The 22,690-nt window shown below is 50.0% G+C and overlaps 3 protein-coding genes across 3 annotated transcripts; all 3 read right to left on the bottom strand.

Moving 5' to 3' along the window:
- Positions 1-8,665: 8,665 nt before the first annotated feature.
- Positions 8,666-10,285, bottom strand: LOC101680925 (metallothionein-2B-like). The gene is made up of 3 exons (XM_004744216.3): positions 10,176-10,285; positions 9,583-9,648; positions 8,666-8,900 (listed from the first exon to the last, which is right to left on the bottom strand). The coding sequence occupies exons 1-3, from the start codon at positions 10,201-10,203 to the stop codon at positions 8,809-8,811; spliced, it is 186 nt and encodes a 61-aa protein (XP_004744273.1). The 5' UTR covers positions 10,204-10,285; the 3' UTR covers positions 8,666-8,808.
- A 5,039-nt stretch (positions 10,286-15,324) lies between these two features.
- LOC106005009 (metallothionein-1) lies at positions 15,325-16,946 on the bottom strand. Its single transcript, XM_013052135.2, has 3 exons — positions 16,805-16,946; positions 16,213-16,278; positions 15,325-15,554 (listed from the first exon to the last, which is right to left on the bottom strand). Exons 1-3 carry the CDS (start codon positions 16,830-16,832, stop codon positions 15,463-15,465), a joined length of 186 nt encoding a protein of 61 aa, XP_012907589.1. The 5' UTR covers positions 16,833-16,946; the 3' UTR covers positions 15,325-15,462.
- Positions 16,947-21,495: 4,549 nt separating this feature from the next.
- On the bottom strand, positions 21,496-22,262 carry LOC101680117 (metallothionein-1E). Its single transcript, XM_004744215.3, has 3 exons — positions 22,115-22,262; positions 21,903-21,968; positions 21,496-21,745 (listed from the first exon to the last, which is right to left on the bottom strand). Exons 1-3 carry the CDS (start codon positions 22,140-22,142, stop codon positions 21,654-21,656), a joined length of 186 nt encoding a protein of 61 aa, XP_004744272.1. The 5' UTR covers positions 22,143-22,262; the 3' UTR covers positions 21,496-21,653.
- Between the last annotated feature and the right edge of the window lie 428 nt (positions 22,263-22,690).

Raw genomic sequence — 22,690 nt, 5'->3', positions numbered from 1 at the left:
TCAAATTGAGCCAAAGTTTGTCTTTCAGTGGCCTGAAATGATTCTGCATTTATTTTATTTTATTTATTTATTTGACAGAGATCACAACTAGACAAGAGTCAGGCAGAGAGAGAGGGAAGCAGGCTTCCTGCCGAGCAGAGAGCCCAACTCGGGGCTCTATCCCAGGACCCCGAGATCATGACCTGAGCCCAAGGCAGAGGTTCAACCCACTGAGCCACCCAGGCGCCCCTGATTATGTTTTTAAAGGTTGGTTTTAAAAAAGAACAGGGGCGCCTGGTGGCTCAGTGGGTTAAAGCCTCTGCCTTCGGCTCAGGTCATGATCCCAGGGTGCTGAGATCGAGCCCCAAATCAGGCTCCCTGCTGAGCAGAGAAAAAAAGAGTACACAAGAGAAATAATGCTTGGCTTTTATTTTATTCATTAATGAAAACAAAACAAAACAATGAGCCTGCCTTCATATTGGACCTATATTCACTCATCAATTGCAAACCATCCTACAACAGCAGATACAAGTATTCAGCAAAAATCAGTGACAAAGTGTTCTGCAAAAATCAACAGACTATATGGACAATACGGAGTATGATAAAGAGTATTGCATATTTTGTTATTTTTTCTAAATTGTGTGCTACATAATCTTTATATCATTGCAATTTATAATAAATGTATGTATTCATGTGTACGAATGCAAACCAGCCCCCCCCACCCCTGGCTGGAGAACTGAAATGCATCCCCCCTGTTAATGAACTGGTTCGTGATAGGAAGGTTTGATATGCTCAAGATGTCTGCTCTCGCTCTTTCTCTGCCACGTAAGGACATAGCAAGAAGGCAGCTGTCTGCAAGCCGGGACGCAGGCCCTCCCCAGAACCCGATCAGGCTGCCACCCTGAACTCAAACTTCTGGCCTCCAGAACTGTGAGAAAATACATTTCTGCTGTTTGAGGGTGAAAAAAAATCTACTTCCCCCAAATTGATCTGTAGATTCAAAGCAGTTCTGATCAGAATCTATAGGAATTTTTCCTTAGAACTATAATAAGGTGATTCTAAAATGAAGAGCAAAGAGCCAGGGATAGCCTGGATATTTCTGAAAAACAGCAGGGGCTTGGAAATAGAGGCATGGGGAGACGTCAGGGCTTATTATAAGGTTTTAGAAAAGAGAGGTGCCTGGCTGTCTCAGTCAGAAGAGCATGCAACTCTTGATCTTGGGGTTGTGAGTTCGAGCCCCATGTTGGGTGTAGAGATTACTTAATAAAATATTTTTTTTAATATATATATATTTTTTTTTAAAGAGAGAGCTCAGGGGCGCCTGGGAAGCTCAGTAAGTTAAGCATCTGCCTTCAACTCAGGTCATGATTCCAGGGTCCTGGCTCTCTGCTCAGCAAGGAACCTGATTCTGCCTCTCCCTCTGCCAGCCACTCCCCCTGCTTGTGCTCGTGGCCCGTGCTCTCTCGTGCTCTCTCTCTCTCTCTCATCCCCCGTCAAATAAATAAATAAATAAATAAAATCTTTTAAAAAGAGAGAGAGAGAACAATCTCAGAAAAAAGAGAGAAGCAATCTCAGAGATCCACGCATCTATGGAACTTTGGTACTTAACAAAAGTGGCAAGTCAGGTCAGTGGAGAAAAGAAGGAAAAGAAGGAACATGCAATAAAGGACCTGATTACTCACCAGGAAAAAGATGAAATTGGATGCTTGTCTCAACACTATATACAGAAACCCTATTCCAGATGGATGAAGGACTTCAATTTAAAAACAAAACTTCAGAAGATATATTTTAGATATTTTTAGGTATTCAAATATCTTTTAGACTTCACAGTAGCAACAGATTTCCTAAACGAGCCACAAAAGAACTGATTATATAATAAAATTTGATAAGTTTAACTAAAAGTAAGAATGTTTGCCCATCAAAAGACTCAGACAAAGGATTAATTTCAAGAGTGTACAATGAATACCTGTAACATAATAAGAAGGGTACAAGTAACCCATGGAAAAATGAGCACAAACGGAAAGTAATGAAGTGATGAAAAAAAAAAAACAAAGAAAGAAAAGAAAAGAAAACCCACAATGATAGGGGTATGTCAAAAGGGTCCAGGAGCCAACTGAAAGAATGATCAGTAGCCAGACTGGAATAATTTTTTAAAGATTTTATTTATTTATTTGACAGACAGAGATCAGAAGTAGGTAGAGAGGCAGGCAGAGAGAGGGGGAAGCAGGCTCCCCGCTGAGCAGAGAACCTGATGTGGGGCTCCATCCCAGGACACTGAGATCATGACCTGAGCCAAAGGCAGAGGCTTAACCCACTGAGCCACCCTGGCACCCCCAGACTAGAATAATTTGAGCAACAAAATAAGTAAAGTGGTACTGGATTATAACCCAAAGTATAAAGTAAATACCCATGAACCCAGGCTGATATAAATGAATGACTGAACAAGAAAATAAATTGAAAAGACATAAATCTCCTGTGTGGAATTCCAAATATGTATATAGATACTTGACCTTGAGGAGTGTAACTTCCCATCCCGTGAGTGTGGAAGGGCAAAGCAACTTCCTTTCAAAGAGTGAAGCACAGAGATGGACGCCAAAAAGAATAACCTTACTGTGGAGACACCTGGCAACTGCTGCTTTGGTCTGGGGGTCAAGGTCAACATTGAGAGTGGTAAGTTTAAGGCCACTCACTGGTTAGATGCAATGTGGTATCTTCCCTGGAACAGAAAAAGGAACTTAGGGACAAATTAAGGAAATCTGAATAAAGGATGGACTTCACTATTTCCTTTTTAAATGAGCCCAAGATACAGACAGGCATTTTTCAGAAAAAGAAACACATATGGCAACAAACATATGAAGAGATGTTTCACATCAGCAGTGATCAAGAAAATGCAAATTAAAGTCACAGTGAGGTATCATTTTGCGCCCATTTCATTGGCAGAAATTTAAAAAATCTAGGAGATAATGTGCATCCATAGATAGATTCTCTTACAGCCCTGTGGGTCCTGGTGAGGACTTTGCACACAGATGGAGACCAAAGTTGGGTTTTGAGCAGAACACCCCTGTTTGCTAAGCTGACAGATTGCAGGGGCCCAAGGCAGCTGTAGGGAGACCGGTAGGAGACCAGAGCAAGAACAGATGGCAGCCTGGACCAGTAACCGCCTTTATTGAATTTGTGTACTTGACTCTGCCCACACACCCCTAGAGGGCAAAGGCTGTCTAACTCGTTACTAATCAGTCCTTGCACTGGCCAGCACAGCGGAAAGACCCAGGAGTGAATAAATGAACAGCTGCACTCATACTGTTTCTTTGCCCCTGACCCTTCTATAGCTCCGTATTATCTGGGAAATGATCGAACAAGGCTTTTCTTCCCAAGCCTTTTCATATACTGTGCCCTCCTCCAGGAGAGAAAAGGGCCCACATTCAGTTGGGCACACTGCAAGGGGAGTCAGGCGTGCCAAGCACTGGGCATCTAAGGGAGCTTTCCTTGGGGATCTGTCTTGTTTTTCCATCTGTATCGGGGACCCAGCACCTTGTGACCCATAGGGACATGAGGAGCCTCATCCGACTGGTACAAGCTTTGATCCCCTGCCAGGAAAGTAATTTTCCCATGCCTGAGAGTGGCAGGCCCCAAGGGCAGGAAATGCCTACTGCCCAAAGAAAACCTCACCCACGGGTGTGTCCCACAGGCCCAGGCAAGAAGGTATGTGGGCCAGGATGCTGTGAGGTGCTATCAGGCCCCCAGAATTGTTCTGCCCTTGGAGTCTCCGGACCTGGGGGTCTGGTCAGGCCAATCTTAGGAACTGTGCTCCTATGATGCCACAGAGGAAGCCTCCTTGCCCAACCAACACCTTCCCCACCCTTTTTTTTTTTTTTTTTTAAATTCTACATCCAGACTCCTTAGTAGAATTAAGCTAAGTGTTATTCACTGGAATGATAAAAGTTTGGGGTAGCGGGGCACATAGGGACCAGGCTTGGAAAGAAGCAGGAATGAAGGAAATGCCATGCATAGGGTTGGAGCACAGGATCCACAGCCTGGTCTCTGGTCCCAAAGAATCTGGTCAGGGCACGTGCCTGTGAGAAATGCCCTCCGAACCCATTCTAACCCATGTGTGAGTTCCAAAGGGGGAACATCTGATTGCTTGGGGATCCCTGGAGGACAAAGGTCTGAACTTCTGGGTTTTTGGACTGGACTCCTGAATCTCCAACCCCTCTTCTCCAGGGCTGGGCAGAGGAGGTTCACCAGAAGAAAGTCAGATCTGTACCAGACAGCCCAACTTGACCAGTGTCCATTGCAAGCCTGAATGCACACCCAGAGTCACTTTGTGGATGAAGCGCGCGTGGCCTTCTCTGAAGAACAAGGCTGATCTGTGGAAGCCTCCCAGCTGGGGTGACTCTGAATCACTAAATGCCTTCCTGGTGGAGGGTATATGGCTTGGGAGTTGAGGGTTGGACACAGGAAGTATCTTGGAGAGAATGAGCAGGGTCCCCCAATTTGTGGCCGAACCCCCACCCTCCGCAATGGCAATGATGTGTCAGGCAGACCAGAGTGGCCTGTGATGGGGCCCCAGATCTGGAATCCCCTGGGGTCCAGTCCACGGAGTCTGTTGAGGACAACACTTCAGCCTCCTCCCTTGAAGGTTCAAGAATCCCTAAGCCCGTGCAGGTGAGGGCAGAGGCCTGGGAGGGCCTCCGACTCCGGAGAGGTCCCCACTGCTGGCTGTGAGGCGAGAGCAAGCCAGTTTTTTTTTTTAAAGATTTTATTTATTTATTTGACAGAGAGAAATCACAAGTAGATGGAGAGGCAGGCAGAGAGAGAGAGGGAAGCAGGCTCTCCGCTTAGCAGAGAGCCCGATGCAGGACTCGATCCCAACACTCTGAGATCATGACCTGAGCCGAAGGCAGCGGCTTAACCCACTGAGCCACCCAGGCGCCCCGAGAGCAAGCCAGTTTTTACAGCATAGCTCAACCTCCCCGTCCTGCTCATTGCAGTCTGCAGAGGGCAGGAGGCAGGCCTGCGTGGAGGGAAGGAAGGGGCCGGGGAGGTTCTGGGTGTGGTGATGGAAGGTGGGGGATGAAATCAACTTCATGGCTTTGCCTCCAGGGCAGGAGGTGGTGTAGGCCTTTAGCCAGCCAGGAGTGGCCTCTGGGATGCTCTGGAAGGGTGGTTCAGTGACTATTGTGATGCCAAAGGTGGGGCCAGGTGAGAGTTGCTTGGGGACACCTGTGCGTGATTCACTTTCTCCTCCACCCCCCCCACCCCCACCCCCGAGCTGGGCAGACTTGCGCGGCCACACCTGCGAACCAGCATTCTGCGGGCCCCCCAGTGCCCCACCACAGGGCCTCATTCTGCGGGCCCTCCAGTGCCCCACCACGGGGCCTCTACCATCCTCTTTGACACCTCCCTTCCTCCCTCCAGCCCCTCGCGTTGAATTCAGCCTCGGATTAGTGAGATTCTCCCAGGGTGCGGCTTGGGCAGATGGCTTCTGGATGGCGGCACACCCTATTTGCAGGGTGTGCTGGGTGTCTTCCCAATCCACTGTCCACCCTCCCCTCCAGGAGCCAGGCCAAGGGTGCGGACCCAACAGCATATGGTGGGGGAAAGCAAGAGGTCACCAAGAGTGTTCCCCTGGCTCCCCTGCAAGGCTGGATGCCACCTGAAGCTCACAGATGCTTCTGGGTCACCCTCTCCTCCAGCTGCAGCTAGTTGCTCTGTCCAGGGAGAGCCCCTTCCCCTCTGCAGGTGTAGGCCTGCTGATGCCTCCTCTGCTTCACATCTCTGGATCAGCGTTCTCTGAATTCTTCCAACTCTTTGCTTCCCAACAACCACCCCCCCCAACTAAAAAATCCCCTTATTAAACTCTCTGGAATGGCTCACTGGTTTCTGGCCTGGAACTTACTGGCATCTTACCCCCAGAGTCATTCTGGGGTGTCTGCAGGATCCTGCCTCCCACTGGGGAATCCACAAGTGGCCAGATATGCCCCCTCCCCACCCCTTGCCAGCTAGGATCTTCAGGTCTGGGACAAGAGGCAAAGAGCTTAGTGGACAGTCGAGAATTGAGTTGCAAGAGCTGTAGCCAGTGGCAGCAATAGCGGTGTCCGAGGGTTACAGAAGCTGTGATGACAGTTGTGCCCACTGTGGTGGCCCAGCCAGGCTGCTCCTGGGACTGGCCCTGCTGTTTGCCTACCCCTAGTACCATGGCTCTTGTTTTCTGGGCCTAGCTCTCCATCCTTCTGATCAGTCCCACAGTTCCCTTTGCCCTTTCAATGGATTTTTTTTTTTTTTTTTTTTTTTTTTTTTACCTAATTTCGGCTGGAGTCCATTTCTGGTAGTGCCCTTGAAGGGTTCACTTTCAGAATTTAAAGGGAAGGGAGGTGTCCCCGAGACTCTTCCCAGCAGCTGTTCAGCTCTCTGGTCCCTAGAAGACTGAAATGAACAGCAGTCCTCATAGAAAACCAGTACTCTACTGGCTCCTGGGTAGCTCAGTCAGTTAAGCCTCCCACTCTTTTGATTTTGGCTTAGATCATGATCTCAGGGTGGTGAGATCGAGCCCTGCATCAGGCTCCACCCTAAGTGGGGAGTCTGCTTGGGCTTCTCTCCCTCCCTAAAATAAGTAAAATCTTATGGAGGGGGGACATCTGTAGCTTGGTCAAATCATCCTCAAGGCCACCATTTGGGTGGATTCTTTGTTCCCTTGACATTGAACCAGTTACAGCATGAGCTCCAGTTCCTTTGTTCCTGCCACCTGCACCTTGAATTTCTACTTCTCTGCAAAGAGTGCTGATCGGTTCATCCAATACTAAGTATCTGCACTGGTCAGGCATGTGATACCAGCTTCCTCCCTCTCCCCTGAAAGAGTGATCCCTCTATTTATCTAGTTCTCCAATTAGTTCTGGCCAAAACGTGGCCATGTGAATGAAGTGAATAGGGTTTTCTCTCCACGTCCTGATCAGACTGAGTCACACCCTCCACAGCTCAGCACTGGCATCCTGAAATACTAAATGCTCCCGGATTTCAACAGGGACTTAAGTGCTCCTCCAGCAAATGGATTAGATCTTACATATTCTCTTCCTTCTGTGCCCAACATTATGGTTTTCCTACAGTAGGAGTCCTGTAAGTGCTCTCTGAACTCAACACTCATGGATCACCTACTGAATGTCAGATACCATGCCTGGCCCTAGAGGGAAGGCCACTTCCAGAGCCCTTATTTTGAACAGGGATGATGATAGCCACATTGAACCTCACAACCCTCTGGGTAGAGGCTGTGACTGTCCCCCACTTTACAGATGAGAAGTAGGAGGCACCAAGAGGCCACACAAGTCACCCAAATACGGGAGCTACGGTCCTACTAGGCAGGCTGGCCCCAGCGCAGCCACGCACAACTGCTTTCCCAGCTCAAGATACTAACTTCTGGAATTCAATGAGGCTGTCTGACGCAGCCATATAAACTAATCTGATGCCGTAATGGTGACACCCCACCACCCCTTGGGGAGATGGCCCTTGGGGCTGAAGCAAGATGCCACTTGACACATGACTTGAAAAATGGATCACAATGTTTGTCAGGCCGAATGGAAACATGTTGTACCCTTCCACAGAGAGGACTGGCAGCTCCTAGTCTCCAAGGTAGAGCTGTGAAATCTCCAGGTACGTTTGTTAACAGTGGCACCAGGACTTCCAAAACAAGCAGGGCCAACAGCATCCCGCACCCCCGCCCAAGAGCCCTTAAGGTTTGGGCCAGGGACACCAGCCCAGCCAAACTGGATGTTTCTGTAGAGTGAGCCTGGCTGCCCTTTAAGCCTATATGGTCTCCATGGTGACCACCCCCTGCAGTCTTCACCAAGTTTCCTCCACATTTATGTTGGGGAATTGGCTTCAAATTCCAACCAGGATGGAAACATTCCCTGGCAGAGACTCAGTTCATGTCACTGAAAGGCTCCATGTGGTCAGTGGGATCACAACCCTAAAACCCGGGTTCCCCATTCCATCTTACGCCTAAGAAATTGGAATGGGGGCTGGGAAGGGGGAAATGGGACCATGGTGCAGCACTCTAGACCTCTTCAAGGGATTCACAGAGCAAACAGGTTACAAGTCAAGCAGAGGAGACACAAGGGACTCTGCTCTCTTCTCTCAGAGGTCAACTCAGCACATCCCCTCACACGCTTGCCCAGATGAGCTAGCCCACCCCTGTCCCCATCACAGTCTTTCCAGTTGTCCCCACTGACAGGAATGCAGCTGTCTGTGTGAGGTCTCCTTACTTGGACTCACCCAATAGCATTCTGTCACAACCACTGTTGTTTTTCCATTCAGTAATGACCTCTCCCCAACCAGGCCCCAACAGTCTGGTACCGCCCTGTTACCTCAACACTGAAAGCCCAATGCCTATGTATACAGTAGACGATGCTATGTATACAGTAGACACACCATAGGTGACTACTGAGTGAATATAAGCAGTGACACAGGGCAGGGACTCTCTAGGTGACCGAGGAAACCATGTCACAGCCAAGCCAAGAGTAGTCAAAAAAAACCCCACCAAACCAAACAAAACCCCAAGAGCTCAAGGAGGTGAACCAGGCCAGACCACAAGAACCCTGGACTCTGCTAATATCACCCCCCACCAAGCCAGTTTCCCCTACAGCCCAATTAGAACCAAGTCCCATCTTCCCATCATATCACCAGACACCTGGAGTCAGAACAATCTAGATGAATTTACTCTCATTCAAAGAGTTTACAAAAACGGGAATGTAGCAACTGGGTCAGGTAGTATGAACACATAAAAAACTAGAGGTTTGTACATGTGGTTCTATTTACATCAGAACGGGCTCCCCGGGATCAGGCACAGCAGCTGCACTTGTCCGACGGCTCCTTGCAGATGCAGCCCTGGGCACATCTGGCACAACCCGCAGGGCAGCAGGAGCAGCAACCTAGGGGACAAAGGACAGAGGATCAGAGACCCCACCCCCCTTCCTAAGAACAGGACCGGCACCGGCCCTGGCCCCAGCACGAGGAGGACCCTGACTTGATAAAGACATGCTCTCCCTAGACTAGATCCTAGGCACTAGGAAGCCATCTCCCTGCCCCCATCTGATTCCCAGACAGGGCAGAATGCCTGGAAACACAGTGACAGGGTGTCCAAAAAACAATGCAGGCTGGTCCCTTCCCTTCCAGAACCATGTATCTTAATGAAGTTCTCAAGACCAGCGAGGGCGAGCCCTCTGCCTCGCAGCTCTGGACTGTCCCCACAAGAAAGGGCTGCACCATGTCAGGCAAACCACACATGGTCATCAAGTTAACGTACACCAAGTGTTCAGGAGACTGGAGAGTTCCAAGGCTGCAGGAGACGGAACACCTGGACTGTAGCTCCGGCTCCTTCCTTGACACTGCTTACTGACCTCTCTGAGCCTCCGTCTTTGCGTTCCAGAGAAAACTGAAACTCAACTATCTACATAGCCTTTCAGCTGCATTTCTGAATCAAGGGCTCAGAACAAGGGCTGCACAGAGGCTGGGTCACTGACCTGTTCCTGCCTGCTGAGCGCCGGGTTTCCCCCTCCCCACAACCAGCCCAGCCCCACTCCCCATCTCCACAGAAGACCCCACTCCACTCACTCTTCTTGCAAGAAACGCATTTGCACTCCTTGCATTTGCAGGAGCCGGCGCACGTGCAGGAACCACCTGCCAGGAAAAGTTAAGAGAGCAGTGAGCAAGGGTGATGTGGGAGCCCCAAAAATAAGGCAATGAAGGGTCCCCGAGGCATCCTGCCAGTGCCCAGCCCTGGGAGGTCCTTTCTTGTCCACAGCGAATTAAGAGAAACTCCACTTCTGCTGCTGGGGGAAGTAGGTCCGTCCCAGATGTGCCTCCACAAGGAGGATCCCAAGCTCCAGAATCAGCCCATGTAAGGAGAGTCCCCACTTACCACCACGTCCTGGCACCCCCGTGGCTAGAACAGCGCCCCGGGTCCGAGGACAGCATCCCTAACCAACAGGGGAACCTCGACACGACCATAAATACCCTCAACTGAAACCCAAAACCCAAGAGAACTGCCGTACTCTCCAGAGGCTGGTGTGAACCCACACCACGTGCTGACTCGAGGTATCTACTTCAGTTCCAGCCCCGAACACCGGCTCTTCCCACACCAGAGACACCCCTCGATCCACGCCTGGAAAGCGTATTCCTAAGACTCAGAATACGGGATCCCTTACCGGTGCAGCAAGAGCAATTGGGGTCCATTTCGGACCACCCCGAGGACGGAAATTCAAAACAACGCAATAAACACAGCGCTGCGGGTTAAAGCGCGATAAAACCACGCCGCAGCGGGCTGACTTTATAGGCGGAGCGGGTGGCCCGGGCGCAAAGGCCCCGCCCCTGCCCTTGCACCCGCCTCGGCCTTGGCAGCGCTGTGTGCACCTGGCGGGGCCGGGCGCACGAGTCCCTGGAGGGCAGCAGGGCTCGCTACGCACCGCGCCGGGGGCACGAGGTGTCTCAGCTTCCCAGCTCGCCCCGGGTCTTCCCGAGGTCGGTAGCCGTCGCTGTTCCCGCGTGTTCCTGGACCCCGGCGCCTGAGTCCGGACGGCCTTCCCACCCCCCCGTACCCGGTGCAGGCGTCCCCGGGGTCGTCCTTTCCTGGAGCCCGTGTGCAACCCTGGCCTCTCCCAGTGGGGTGAGGGGTTGTGCAGAGCGATCCGAGAGAGTTGTGTGCAGAGGACAGGAGATGGATGTAACCTTTGTGTCCCTTGGCCTTTTTTCTCCATGTCTCCAGGGGTGGGGCTGGGCTTTCAGGCCATTTTCTGCTGTACACTGTGTGGCCGACGCAGACCACTGCCTCTCTCCATTTTGCACACCCAAACGGATATAAGGGCGCGATCGTGCAGGGTGTTCTTGGCTTTACAACTAGTGCTCCCCACACCTGCTGGGGCACCCCAGTCCCGGTGGTTTCCAGAGGGTGAGGTACCCACAGAGGAGGTATCCTCTTAGGTGACAGGAGACCTGGCTTTAAATAAAGAAAAAAAAAGTGGTTATTTCCCTTTCAACATTCCAAGAATTACATAGCATTTAGTGATCTCCACTGGCCCCCTCCCCTAACCCCATCTTGGGCCCTCGCCATGGCTCTTGTAGACAGCAAGGTGGTGAGCTCAGGCTTCTGGCTCCCTTCCTTTCCTCCTCCCCCGGCCCCCACCCCCTAAGACAGAAGGGATGCATGGGCACGTTTGTCCTGGCGCTCCTCTGCCGAAACTTTCTAGGGGCTCTCCTCAGCCCTGTCCAGTCACCCCACTCAGGGTGGAGGTTCCCAAAGTATGGGATGCTACCCACCCCCTTCACCGCACCCCCAGAAGGGATCCTTTTAGATGACAGGCGGACCTGGCTTCAAATAACAAAGCAAGGTGGTTCTGTCCCTTTCAGTATTCCTGAGAACTACATAGTGTGTAGTCTGTTCTGGGTGTTGCTTATCACTCAGCATTTTGAACCCCAACATCGATCCTAAAGGCGACATTAGTTATGAGCCAGTTTCCCAAAGGCAGAAATGCACACAGTGCAAGAATTTTAAGGTAGCTAACCCAGGGTCACAGTGCTGGGAGGTGGAGTCTTGGATCTGCTTCCAGCCACTCCTGGAGGGAAAGAAAGTAGATGATAGGGCACCTGGGTGGCTCAGTGGGTTAAGCCTCTGCCTTTGGCTCAGGTCATGATCCCAAGGTTCTGGGATTGAGCCCCGAATGGGGCTCTCTGCTAGGCAGGGAGCCCACTTCCTCCTCTCTCTCTCTCTGCCTGCCTCTCTGCCTACTTAATAAATAAAATAATTTTATTACTACTAAATAAATAAAATCTTAAAAAAAAAAAAGTAGATGACAAAGCTTCCCTTCAGCCCAGAGGTACGTCTTCAGCACCTCTCTGCTGTCCGATGCTCAATCCTGGGAGTGACAAAGTGATAACAGAAGGAATTTACATACACACACACACACACACACACCTCTTTGTCTAGAAGTAAACTCATTCTCATTTTCAGGAGTGGCAAAGAGTTTGCTTTTCATATAAATATATTTCAGGAAATATGAATTGTTCAAAAGAAAATGTTAAGTAAATTACTGGTGCAAAGGACTGCAGAAATGGCAGGCGTCCTTCTGTGTCTATTATGAGGACATAGGCCATCTGGCTTTTGGCTTTATATCCCTAGTGCAGTTCCTTCTTTTGTGGGAGGAGAGGGTAACTTTCTCTGGGCAGCTGGTCGCATATTCTTTGGGTGGATAAGGACAGTACAGGACATGCAGCTAAGCCCACAAGTCTGGCCTTTTTTATCTGGAAATAGAAAACGTCTCCAAAGCTATGAACGCTATTAATAAAATAATAGCTAATGTGGATTACTTACTGTGTATGTGTATGGCATCATTCTTTTTTTTTTTAATTTTTTATAAACATATATTTTTATCCCCAGGGGTACAGGTCTGTGAATTGCCAGGTTTACACACTTCACAGCACTCACCAAAGCACATACCCTCCCCAATGCCCATAACCTCACCCCCCTTCTCCCAACCCCCCCCCCCCCCAATCCTCAGTTTGTTTTGTGAGATTAAGAGTCACTTATGGTTTGTCTCCCTCCCAATCCCATCTTGTTTCATTAATTCTTCTCCTACCCACTTAAGCCCCCATGTTGCATCACCACTTCCTCGTATCAGGGAGATCACATGATAGTTGTCTTTCTCCACTTGACTTATTTCGCTAAGCATGATACACTCTAGTTCCATCCACCACGTCGCAAATGGCAAGATTTCATTTCTTTTGATGGCTGCATAGTATTCCATTGTGTATATATACCACATCTTCTTTAGCCATTCATCTGTTGATGGACATTTAGGTTCTTACCATAATTTGGCTATTGTGGACATTGCTGCTATAAACGTTCGGATGCACGTGCCCCTTCGGATCACGACGTTTGTATCTTTAGGGTAAATACCCAGTAGTGCAATTGCAGGGTCATAGGGCAGTTCTATTTTCAACATTTTGAGGAACCTCCATGCTGTTTTCTGGAGTGGTTGCACCAGCTTGCATTCCCACCAACAGTGTAGGAGGGTTCCCCTTTCTCTTTCCTGACTTGTTGATTTTAGCCATTCTGACTGGTGTGAGGTAGTATCTCATTGTGGTTTTGATTTGTATTTTGTATGGCATCATTCTAATTTCTTTGCATTACTTCTAAGATTAATGAATTTAATCTTTGCATCATTTCCTTCTAAGAGCCACACCCTATTTTTTTCCCCTTTATAGAGAGCGGGAGACTGAGCCACAAAGAGGTTCATGTCACACAGCTGTGACATGGGTGGGACTGGCACTCCCGTGGGCTGACTGCAGCACCACCCCGTACGTGTGAAAGGTGAGGACTCTGGACACCTGGCACAGAGGCAGTGTGGGAAGAACATCTACATAGCTCTCTAACCTCTCTGGGCTTCGGTTTCCCACGTCTCAAGATAGGGCACAACTAGACTATCTCAAAGGACCCTCCAGCTCTGGAAAATGACAGGCAGAATTTAGCACCCACTAGCATCCTGACCAGCCAGTTGGGTCACGACTCTGACTGGGAGCTGTGTGACTTTGGGCTGGTGGCTTAACCTCTCTGGAAATTGGCACAATCACTTCAGCCCCTGCACATTCACTCTCTCACTGGTTCCTGTACAGGTGAAATGACATAAACGATGGAAAGACCCTTGGTCTATCCAAATGCTGTGGCAGCCTCCTGTCCAGAGGGCCTTTTTGCTAGCCATCCACGCTCCCCCGGACCCCAGGTAAGCAAATTTCCAATTCCATCTCTAGCTTCCAGCCCAGAGAAACGCTTCTAAACCAATGGGCCTTTCCCTGAGGCTTATTGGGAGCTAGCAGTCTCTCCACAAATGTCAGTGTGAATATAGGAGTGACCATAGTGGCCCACTGTTTATTAAAAGCCCTAGGTAGAAGCCAGGCCACTATCTCATTTAATTCCCCACATTGCAAAATAATCTTTTTTTATACATGAAGAAATGGAGGCTTAGCAAGTACCAATGACTTGCCTAGGTCAGTTGGCCGGGAGGTGGAAAAGTAGGCTGTGAACCCACCAATGCCCACGCGGGGGACACACACTGCCTTCCGAAATCACCCTTTCACACCAAGCACCTGCGGGCAAGCAGCAGCCTGACTCAGGGCCACATGACTCCCTCTTCCCTTTGATCCAAGGTCAAGTAGCAATTCCTCCAAAAACAGTCATGGGAACCAATCAGCGGTGTTAATTACAAGTCACTGTGGGCCTCACTCCTAATAAACGCAACCTGCACAGTGGTATCAGCCAGCACCATTCCCAAGCAGCAGTGAACTCCATCTGGAACCAGTTCTCAGGTACCCTACCTCTCACTGGGAAATGGTTGGGACACCAGACCAAACCAATGGAGCCCGTGTGGCAGACGGAGCTACTCAAGATGGTCATGAGACAAACCTTGTGAATTGTTTCTATTGTTCCATGCACACTTTCAATGAATGAATGTGTACTTTTGACTTCAGCTCGGGTCATGATCCCAGGGTCCAGGGATCAAGCCCCACAACCGGCTCTCTGCTCCGCAAGGAGCCTGCTTCCTCCCCTCTGCCTACCTGTGATCTGTCAAATAAAATCTTTAAGAAAAAGAAAAAAAATTGGTCCCTCAAGTGTTTTAGAAACCTGGTGAGGAAAAGCCTTATCAAGTGGGTAATTGGGCTGCATCCCGAGTACTTAAGTTTTGAAGTAACTTCTACACACATGGGGGCTTGAACATACATCAACTGAGATCGAGAATTGCAAACTCCGACTGAGCCAGCCACATGCCTGAGTGTTTTTGAAAGCCAACATTGCTGAGAACCTAAGTTTGACAGAATTCCAAGAATGAAATAAAAATTAAGTTCTTTGGGATGCCTGGGTGGCTCTGTTGGTTCAGCAGCTGCCTTCAGCTCAGGTCATGGTCCCAGCGTCCCAGGATTGAGTCCCACATTGGGCTCCTTGCTTGGCGGGGAGCCTGCTTCTCCCTCTGCCTGCCACTCTCCCTGTGCGTACTCTTGCTCCTCTGACAAATAAAATCTTTAAAAAAAAAAAAAAAAGTTCTTAAGATTAACTCTTTCAAGAAGGAAAATGAACCCACCCCATACCCTTAGGTCAACCTAGCAGACACATTGCAAACCCCGTTTAAATTTCACCTTCTGTCGAAAAACTGACGGGAGATCATCAACTTGCGTAAGGGAAGTTGTTACGGACCAATTCTTGGGTCCAGAACCCAGGTCTCTGTTCCAGGTCTAACTCCCCACCCCACCCCAACCACGATGGGATTGCAATCCCCGATCTCAGAAGAGCACAAAAGAAAACAGCCAGAGTAAGTTTAAATTTTTATTGTAACTCATATTTCATAAAAACAGGAATGTAGCAAATGGGTCAAGTAGTATGAAAAATTAAGTCTTTACTGTCGAGTTGTACATGTGGATCTATTTACATCGGGAACGGGCTCCCCAAGATCAGGCACAGCAGCTGCACTTGTCCGACGCCCCTTTGCATACGCAGCCCTGGGCACACTTGGCACAGCCCACTGGGCAGCAGGAACAGCAGCCTAGGTGACAAGAGCCAAAGCATCAGAGAACCCCCTCTTAAGAGCAGGCTTGGCACAGGCCCTTCCCCCAGCCCCAGAGGACCCTGACTTGAGAACGACATGCTACATGTAGAGTGTCCTACACTCTAGAAGAGACCGTCCTGCCCCCATCTGATTCCAAGACAGGGCAGAATGTCTGGAGATACAGTGACGGGGGCCCAGAGACAAGACAGGCTGATCCGCTGCCTTCCAGATAGAAATCCTTGAAATCAGTGAGGGGGAGCCCCCAGCCTAGCAGCTCCCGGCTGTCCCCACAGAAATGAGCTGCACCACATCAGCTAAACTACACGTAGCCACCAAGCTCATGTATACCAAGTGTTCAGGACACTGGAGAGTTTGGAAGGCTACAGCAGGAGGCAGAACGTAGACTATAGTTCTGCCTCCTTCCCGGACACTATCTGCTGACCTCTCGGAGCCTCAGTCTTCCTGTTCTAGACTGAGGTTGGAACTCACCCCTCTACATGCCCTTTCAGCTCCAATTCGGAGCCAGGGACTCAAGGTGGGGGCTGCGCAGAGACTGAGTCACTGGCCTGCTCCTGCCTGCTCAGCTCTGGGCTTCCCCAACACACCCACCCCAAGCCCAGACCCTGATGCCCACGGAAGAGCCTACTCCACTCACTCTTCTTGCAGGAAGTACATTTGCACTCCTTGCATTTGCAGGAGCCAGCGCACGTGCAGGAGCCACCTGCCAAGAAAATAAACAGTAGTGAGCAAGGATGATGTAGGAGCCCCAGCACTCGGTCAACCAAACCTCCCTGTGCCGCCGGCTATTGCCCAGCCCTGGGAGCTCCTTTCTTGACCCACCGAGTACCATTAAGAAACACCCCACTCTCCTCTACTGTTGGAAAACGCAGGTCACTTCCAAATCTTGACTCCACAAAGAGGATCCCAAACTCCAGGACCAACGTAAGCCAAACAGAGTCCCCGCCTGCCATCACCTCCTGGCACCCCCCAAAGCCTGAACAGCGGTCCCCAACCAGCAGCCCCGGCCCACAACAAACCTCAACGTAACCACAAACACCCTCCACTCTAAGCCGAAGAAATGAGGAAAACTCGGACATACGTGTTGCAAAAAACAACCCGCAACACGTGCTGACTCTTAAAAGTCTACTTCAGCTCCAACCCCCAAAACCCGCCCTTCTGACTCCAAGAACACACTACAGTAACCTACGAAACATCCTCTCTAAGACTCCAAATACGTGGTCTCTTACCGCTAGAGCAGGAACAGTTGGGATCCATTTCCAATTGAATAGAAAGAGCAACCCGAACAGATGACACCAAACACCACAAGTGCAATCTATTAAGAACTTTAACGACCCGCCTCCGCGGGCTGACTTTATAGGCGGAGCCCGTGGCCCGGGCGCAAAGGCTCCGCCCCTGCCCTTGCACCCGCCCCGCCGGGAGCGCACCTCCCGCCTTGGCCTTGGTGGTGCTGTGTGCACTTGGCCGGGCCGGGCGCACGAGTCTCGGGGGAGGGGTGGGGGGGGGGTCGGTTGGGCTCGCTGCGCACGGTGCGGAGGGGATGCGCGCCGGTTGGCATGCCGTGTCTCAGTCACCCTGCCCGCCCCTGTGGGTCTCCCCGAGGTCGGTAGCCGACCCTGTTACCGCGTGTTCTGGGAACCCGGCGCCTGGGTCCGGACCGCCTTCCCCACCCCTATACCCGGTGCAGGCGTCCCCGGGGTCGCCCTTTCCTGGAGCCCGTGTGCAACCCTGGACTCTCCCAGTGTGGGGAGGGCGTGTGCAGAGCGATCTGAGAGAGTTGTGTGCAGAGGATAGGCATTGAATGTGACCTTTGCTTCCCTTGACCTGTCGTCCCCGTGGCCCCAGGTGGGGTTGGGGTTTCAGGCCGTTTTTTTGCTGTGCACTGTGTGGCGGACCGTCCCAGACCGCTGCCTCTCTCCATTCTGCTCGCCCAAACGGATATAGGGGCGCGATCATGCAGGGTCTTCTTGGCATTACAACTAGTGCTCCCCACACCTGCTGGGGCACCCCAGTCCCAGCGATTTCCAGAGGGTGAGATGGTGACAGGGAGACCGGTCTCTGAATAAAAAAGTAAAAAAAGTAGTTATTTCCGTTTCAACATCTGAGACTTTAAATATCATTTTGTATGTGTCAGGCCATGTTATATTCACTTTTGATTTGTGTACCCTCACAAAGACCCCAAAAGGGAATTACTATTACTCCTAAGCACTTTTTCTTAATGGATAACTACAATACAGAAGTCTAAGTTACTTGGCCCAGGTCCCACAGGTAGGAAGTTGTACTCTGATGAATCCAGTCAGCTTTCTAAGGGAAAGAGAAGGTCTATGATAAAGCTGACTGTAGCGTGGGAATGGCTACACTTGCCTACTGCTTGGAACCTTTTCATTAAGAGTTAGGCTGCCACATTGGGACTCCTAGGTGGCTCAGTCGGTTAAGGGTCTGCCTTCGGCTCAGGTCATGATCCCAAGGTCCTCGCATGGAGTCCCATGTTAAGGTCCCGGCTCAGCAGGGAGCCTGCTTCACCCTCTGCCTGCTTCTCCCTCTGCTTGTGCTCTCGGTCCGACAAATAAATAAACATAATCTTAAAAAAAAAAAAAATAGGCTGCCACATTAACCATGGGTAGCAAAAAAAAAAGGTGACCGATTAGTGAAATATATATAGTTATATATTATATTCTTATATACTAACTATGCTTTTCTTGCTATTTTCTTTTTTTTTTTTTTTTTTAAGATTTATTTATTTTGACAGAGAGAAATCACAAGTAGACAGAGAGGCAGCCAGAGAGAGAGAGAGAGGGAAGCAAGCTCCCTGCCGAGCAGAGAGCCCGATGCGGGACTCGATCCCAGGACCCTGAGATCATGACCTGAGCCGAAGGCAGCGGCTTAATCCACTGAGCCACCCAGGCGCCCCCTTCTTGCTATTTTCTATGTCTGGAATAAGACTGATTCTCATTTTCAGTTAAGGATAAACAGTTTCCTTTTCATGTAAATTAAAACAGGAATGATTTCAAAGTACAATGTTTAATAAAATATGGTGTAGTGGGTAACAAAATGAGCAGGTGTCTTTTGGTATCTGATATAAGGCACAGAACACCTTTCTCGTGGCTTCATACCCACCATGCGGATCACAGTTGTGTGGAGGAGATTGAATGATGCTCTCTGGCCCATAGGTCATATTCTTATGTGGCTGATAAAGACCACACAGGAAACATAACCGCGCATACCAGCCTGAGCTTATTTGTCCTATGCTATGCATCATAATAATAAAGTCATACCTAGCACCTCAGGCCCAGGTGTTTGTCTGGAAATAAACAAATATGCCTTATGCTATGTACATATAATAATAATAAAGTAACTGAATATTAATAGACCACTCATCACATGCCCTACACTGTTCTAAGTTCTTTATATGTATTAATTCAATCATTTGAGTCATATGCCCTTTTTTTTTTTTTTTTTTTTTTGCCCTTTTTAGAGTAGAGGAAGCTGTATACCAGAGAGATTTATGTCAAGCAGCTGTGACACTGGGGGGAGTGGCACTCAGGTGGGCTTACTGCAGCATCATGGCCTCCCACTAGCGCCCGGCACCATTACTTCATGGGAAAGGTGAGACACTGGATGCCTGGCACAGAGGCAGCGTGAGGAGAGCCCTGAGCTGGCAGTCAGACCCTCTGCATAGCTCTGTGACCGCTCTGGGCTTTGGTTTCCCATGTTTCAAGCTGGGGAGCAACTGGTCCATCCCCAAAGGCTCTTCCAGCTTTGACTAGTGAGAAGCGATACAAGCACCTAGTGAATCATCATCAGGCAGCGATGGACCGGAGACCCCTAATTAGGGGCTGTGTGACCCTGGGCAGTTTGCTTAACCTTTCAGAGGACAGCACAATTACTCCAGCCCCTGCATGTTCACTCTCTCACTGATTCCTACAGACCAGAGGACGTGAAGGATGGTAAAGACTTTCATGTCTGTCCAAACGCTATGGCTTCATCTTGTCCCTGGGGACATCGTGTAGGAGGTACCTCCCCTCCCCCAGCACTGGGTCAGCAGATTTCCAATCCCATCCTTAACCTCCAACCCAGAGTAATGCTTCCTAACTAATGACCCTTTCCCCAAGAGCTTTTTGGGATCCAACAGGATACCCTCTCCACAAATGTCGGTGTGGACATACTGACCACTGTTTATTAAGCCATAGCCAGGAGCCAGGAAGCTGTCATTTAATGCCCACACAGAGACAGAATCTCCTTTCTACAAAGGAAGAAATGGAGACTCAGTGAGGTTGAGCAGCTGGTCCAGGCCCCCTGTGGCAAAGTAGGCTGTGAACCCAGACTGCCTAACACCAAAGCCCATGCCCTGGACACACACTGCCTTCTGAAATCCCCCTTTCACACCAGGCACCTGCCGGCAAGCAGGGGCCCGACTCCGGACATGACTCCCTTTTCCCTGTGATCCAACATCAAGAAGCAATTCCCTCCACAAATAGCCAGAGGGACTAACCGTTGTCATTAATTACAAGTCACTGTGGGCCTCACTCCCGCCTAATAAACACCACCACGCCCTCCAAAGCGCAAAAATCAGCCAACACCGTTCACAGGCAAACTCCTCCATCTGGAACCAGTTCCCAGGTACCCTCCCTCCTGCTGGGAAATGGCTGGTCACTTCCCTCCAGTTCTCTAGTCACTCTGTTGGTTTCAAGTTGCCAAGGACAACTGGATTCTGAAGGGACAGATTCCAGCCTGACCTAGGGAGGAACTTCCAAAGATTCAGAGCCAAGCCACAGCAGGGAGCTCTCAGGGTTACAGGGTGTTCCCTCAGTGGCACAATGGCAGAGAGGAGGCAAGTTCCCCGTGGGGAGGGATAGCCAGGACAGTGGTCTTCAAGGTATGTGGTCCATGGCACTGGGGCATTTGTGAATTCTCTCTAGTGCTCAGTGGACATCTTCCGTGTACATATATATGTATGTGTGGCATTATAAAAACTAATTCTGTTCTTCCCATATTCATTGAAATCATGTGTGCTCAACCTAAAAACATGGGCTTTATATTGTTCTTTTATGGCATTTTCATAAAGTCTGTATTTTTTTTTCTATAAATATTTTTAAAATTTATTTGACAGGCAGAGATCACAAGCAGCCAGAGAGGCAGGCAGAGGGAGAAGCAGGCTCCCTGCTGAGCGGAGAGCCAGCTGCCAGGCTTGATCCCAGGACCCTGGGATCATGACCTGAGCCAAGGCAGAGGCTTAATCCACTGACCCACCCAGACGACCCTCTATAAATATTTTTACAGAGAGCTCACACAAGCAGGCAGAGAGAGAGGGAAAAGCAGAGAGCCTGATGGAAGGCTCAATCCCCAGGACCCTGGAATCACCACCGGAGTCTAAGGCAGCTACTTAACGGAGCCACCCAGGCACTCTTATGTATATTAAACCAAGTTTTAATTTGGGATGGATAGAAAGTAAGAAACGCGACTTTCCCACAGGTGTTTTTTAAGCCCCAGATAGGATTCAGAACAGGGGAGGGTTTTTTTCCCCAACACACATCCTGTTGTCAATTTCAAGCCTTGACTCCATCAGGAACTGAAGTTAGGCAGAGAAACCGGGGAGCGTTAAATCTGTATTGATAGGGAACCTGCCTGTTTGTAGAGCCGTGACTGGATCTCTGAGCGGTGAGTTCAAACCCCACACTGGGAATAGGGGATTACTTAAAAACAAAATTGGCATAACACAGGGCTCCCAGGCCTTTATATCCTCTGGAATGATGCCTTTTTATTTTACCGAAGATGAAGGTCCCTGAACTCACTGGCTTTGCCTTAAAGCATTCAGTCTTAAGGAATTAACATCTGTGTCCAGAAACAGGTTTCTGCAATTCTGGTGGAATTCCCTACCCCAACCCTCGTGGGCACGCAAAGGAAAAACAAAATGAGAATATTAAGTCCACAGCTTTTATTATGTAATTCACATATTTTATAAGGATAAACAAGGAATGTAGCAAACTGGTCAGGGTTGTATCCAAAACAAAAAGCACCAAGAAACACTGTAGGTCTGCACACGTCGCTCTATTTACATTGGAAACAGGCTCCCTAGGATCAGGCACAGCAACTGCACTTGTCCGACGCCCCTTTGCAAATGCAGCCCTGGGCGCACTTGGCACAGCCCACGGGGCAACAGGAGCAACAGCCTGGAGAAAGGAAGACGGCAGAGATTAAACAGTGGGAGCACCGTGGAAGCAGCACCTCCCCTCCCAAGGAAAGGGTTATCAACCATCCAGTTGAAACTCCCCTCAGGGAATAAAGAGTAGGGATGCGTAAGAGTGTGGTCCCAAAGATTCCACTCACTCTTTTTGCAGGAACTGCATTTGCATTCTTTGCATTTGCAGGAGCCAGCGCACGTGCAGGAACCACCTGAAAAAAAAAAAAAAAGTAAATAAATAAAAAATAAAAGGGCAGTGAGAACCATGCGTGGACTCCACAGCCGGAATGCAAGAGGTCTCGGTGAGTGTCCTTACCCACAAACATCCCCATCCCCGAGGAACTCTGAATTTCCTTACCTGTACCGCAGGAGCAGTTGGGATCCATAGCGTTGATAACCGACAACTGGACTCCGTAGACAGTAGCACAACGAAAACCAGGCACTTGGCAGAAGCGTGGTGAAACGCACCGCCGAGGGCCGGCTTTATAGCCACAAGGAGCCGGGGCGAGTGCAAAAGCCCGCCCCCGGCCGCTGCCTGCACACGCCCCGCGCTGAATCACCCGCGGCTGTGCGGCGCATGGGGCTCTGCACACGGCCGCTCGCTCGGTTCCCCGAAGTCGCCTCCGTGAGCCCCGGGCCACCTCGCATGACGGAGGGCCGGGTGCAGAGCGGGAACGCCGCGTGCCTGGTGGCTGGGCCCTGTGCCCAGCACTCTGCCCCCGTCCTCTGGCGTGCACACCTCCCGCCCTCCTGGCCTGTGCCTGAACTCATCTGCGGAGGGGACAGGGAGGTGGGGTAAGCTGGGAAGAAGTGGGGAACTCTGCTTGGATAGAAAAATCGGCTGAAAGTGCAGATTACAAAAACCACTGGGTAACTGTCAAGGCTTCATAATTCTAACAGCAGAGTAAGCCCATGGGAGATGATGGATGGTTAT

Source organism: Mustela putorius, unplaced genomic scaffold (assembly GCF_011764305.1).
Source record: "Mustela putorius furo isolate JIRA1106 unplaced genomic scaffold, ASM1176430v1.1 tig00000174_pilon_pilon_pilon, whole genome shotgun sequence".
NCBI lineage: Eukaryota > Metazoa > Chordata > Mammalia > Carnivora > Mustelidae > Mustela > Mustela putorius.
Note: the sequence above shows the minus strand (reverse complement) of the source record. Positions and strands in the feature narration are given on the sequence as shown.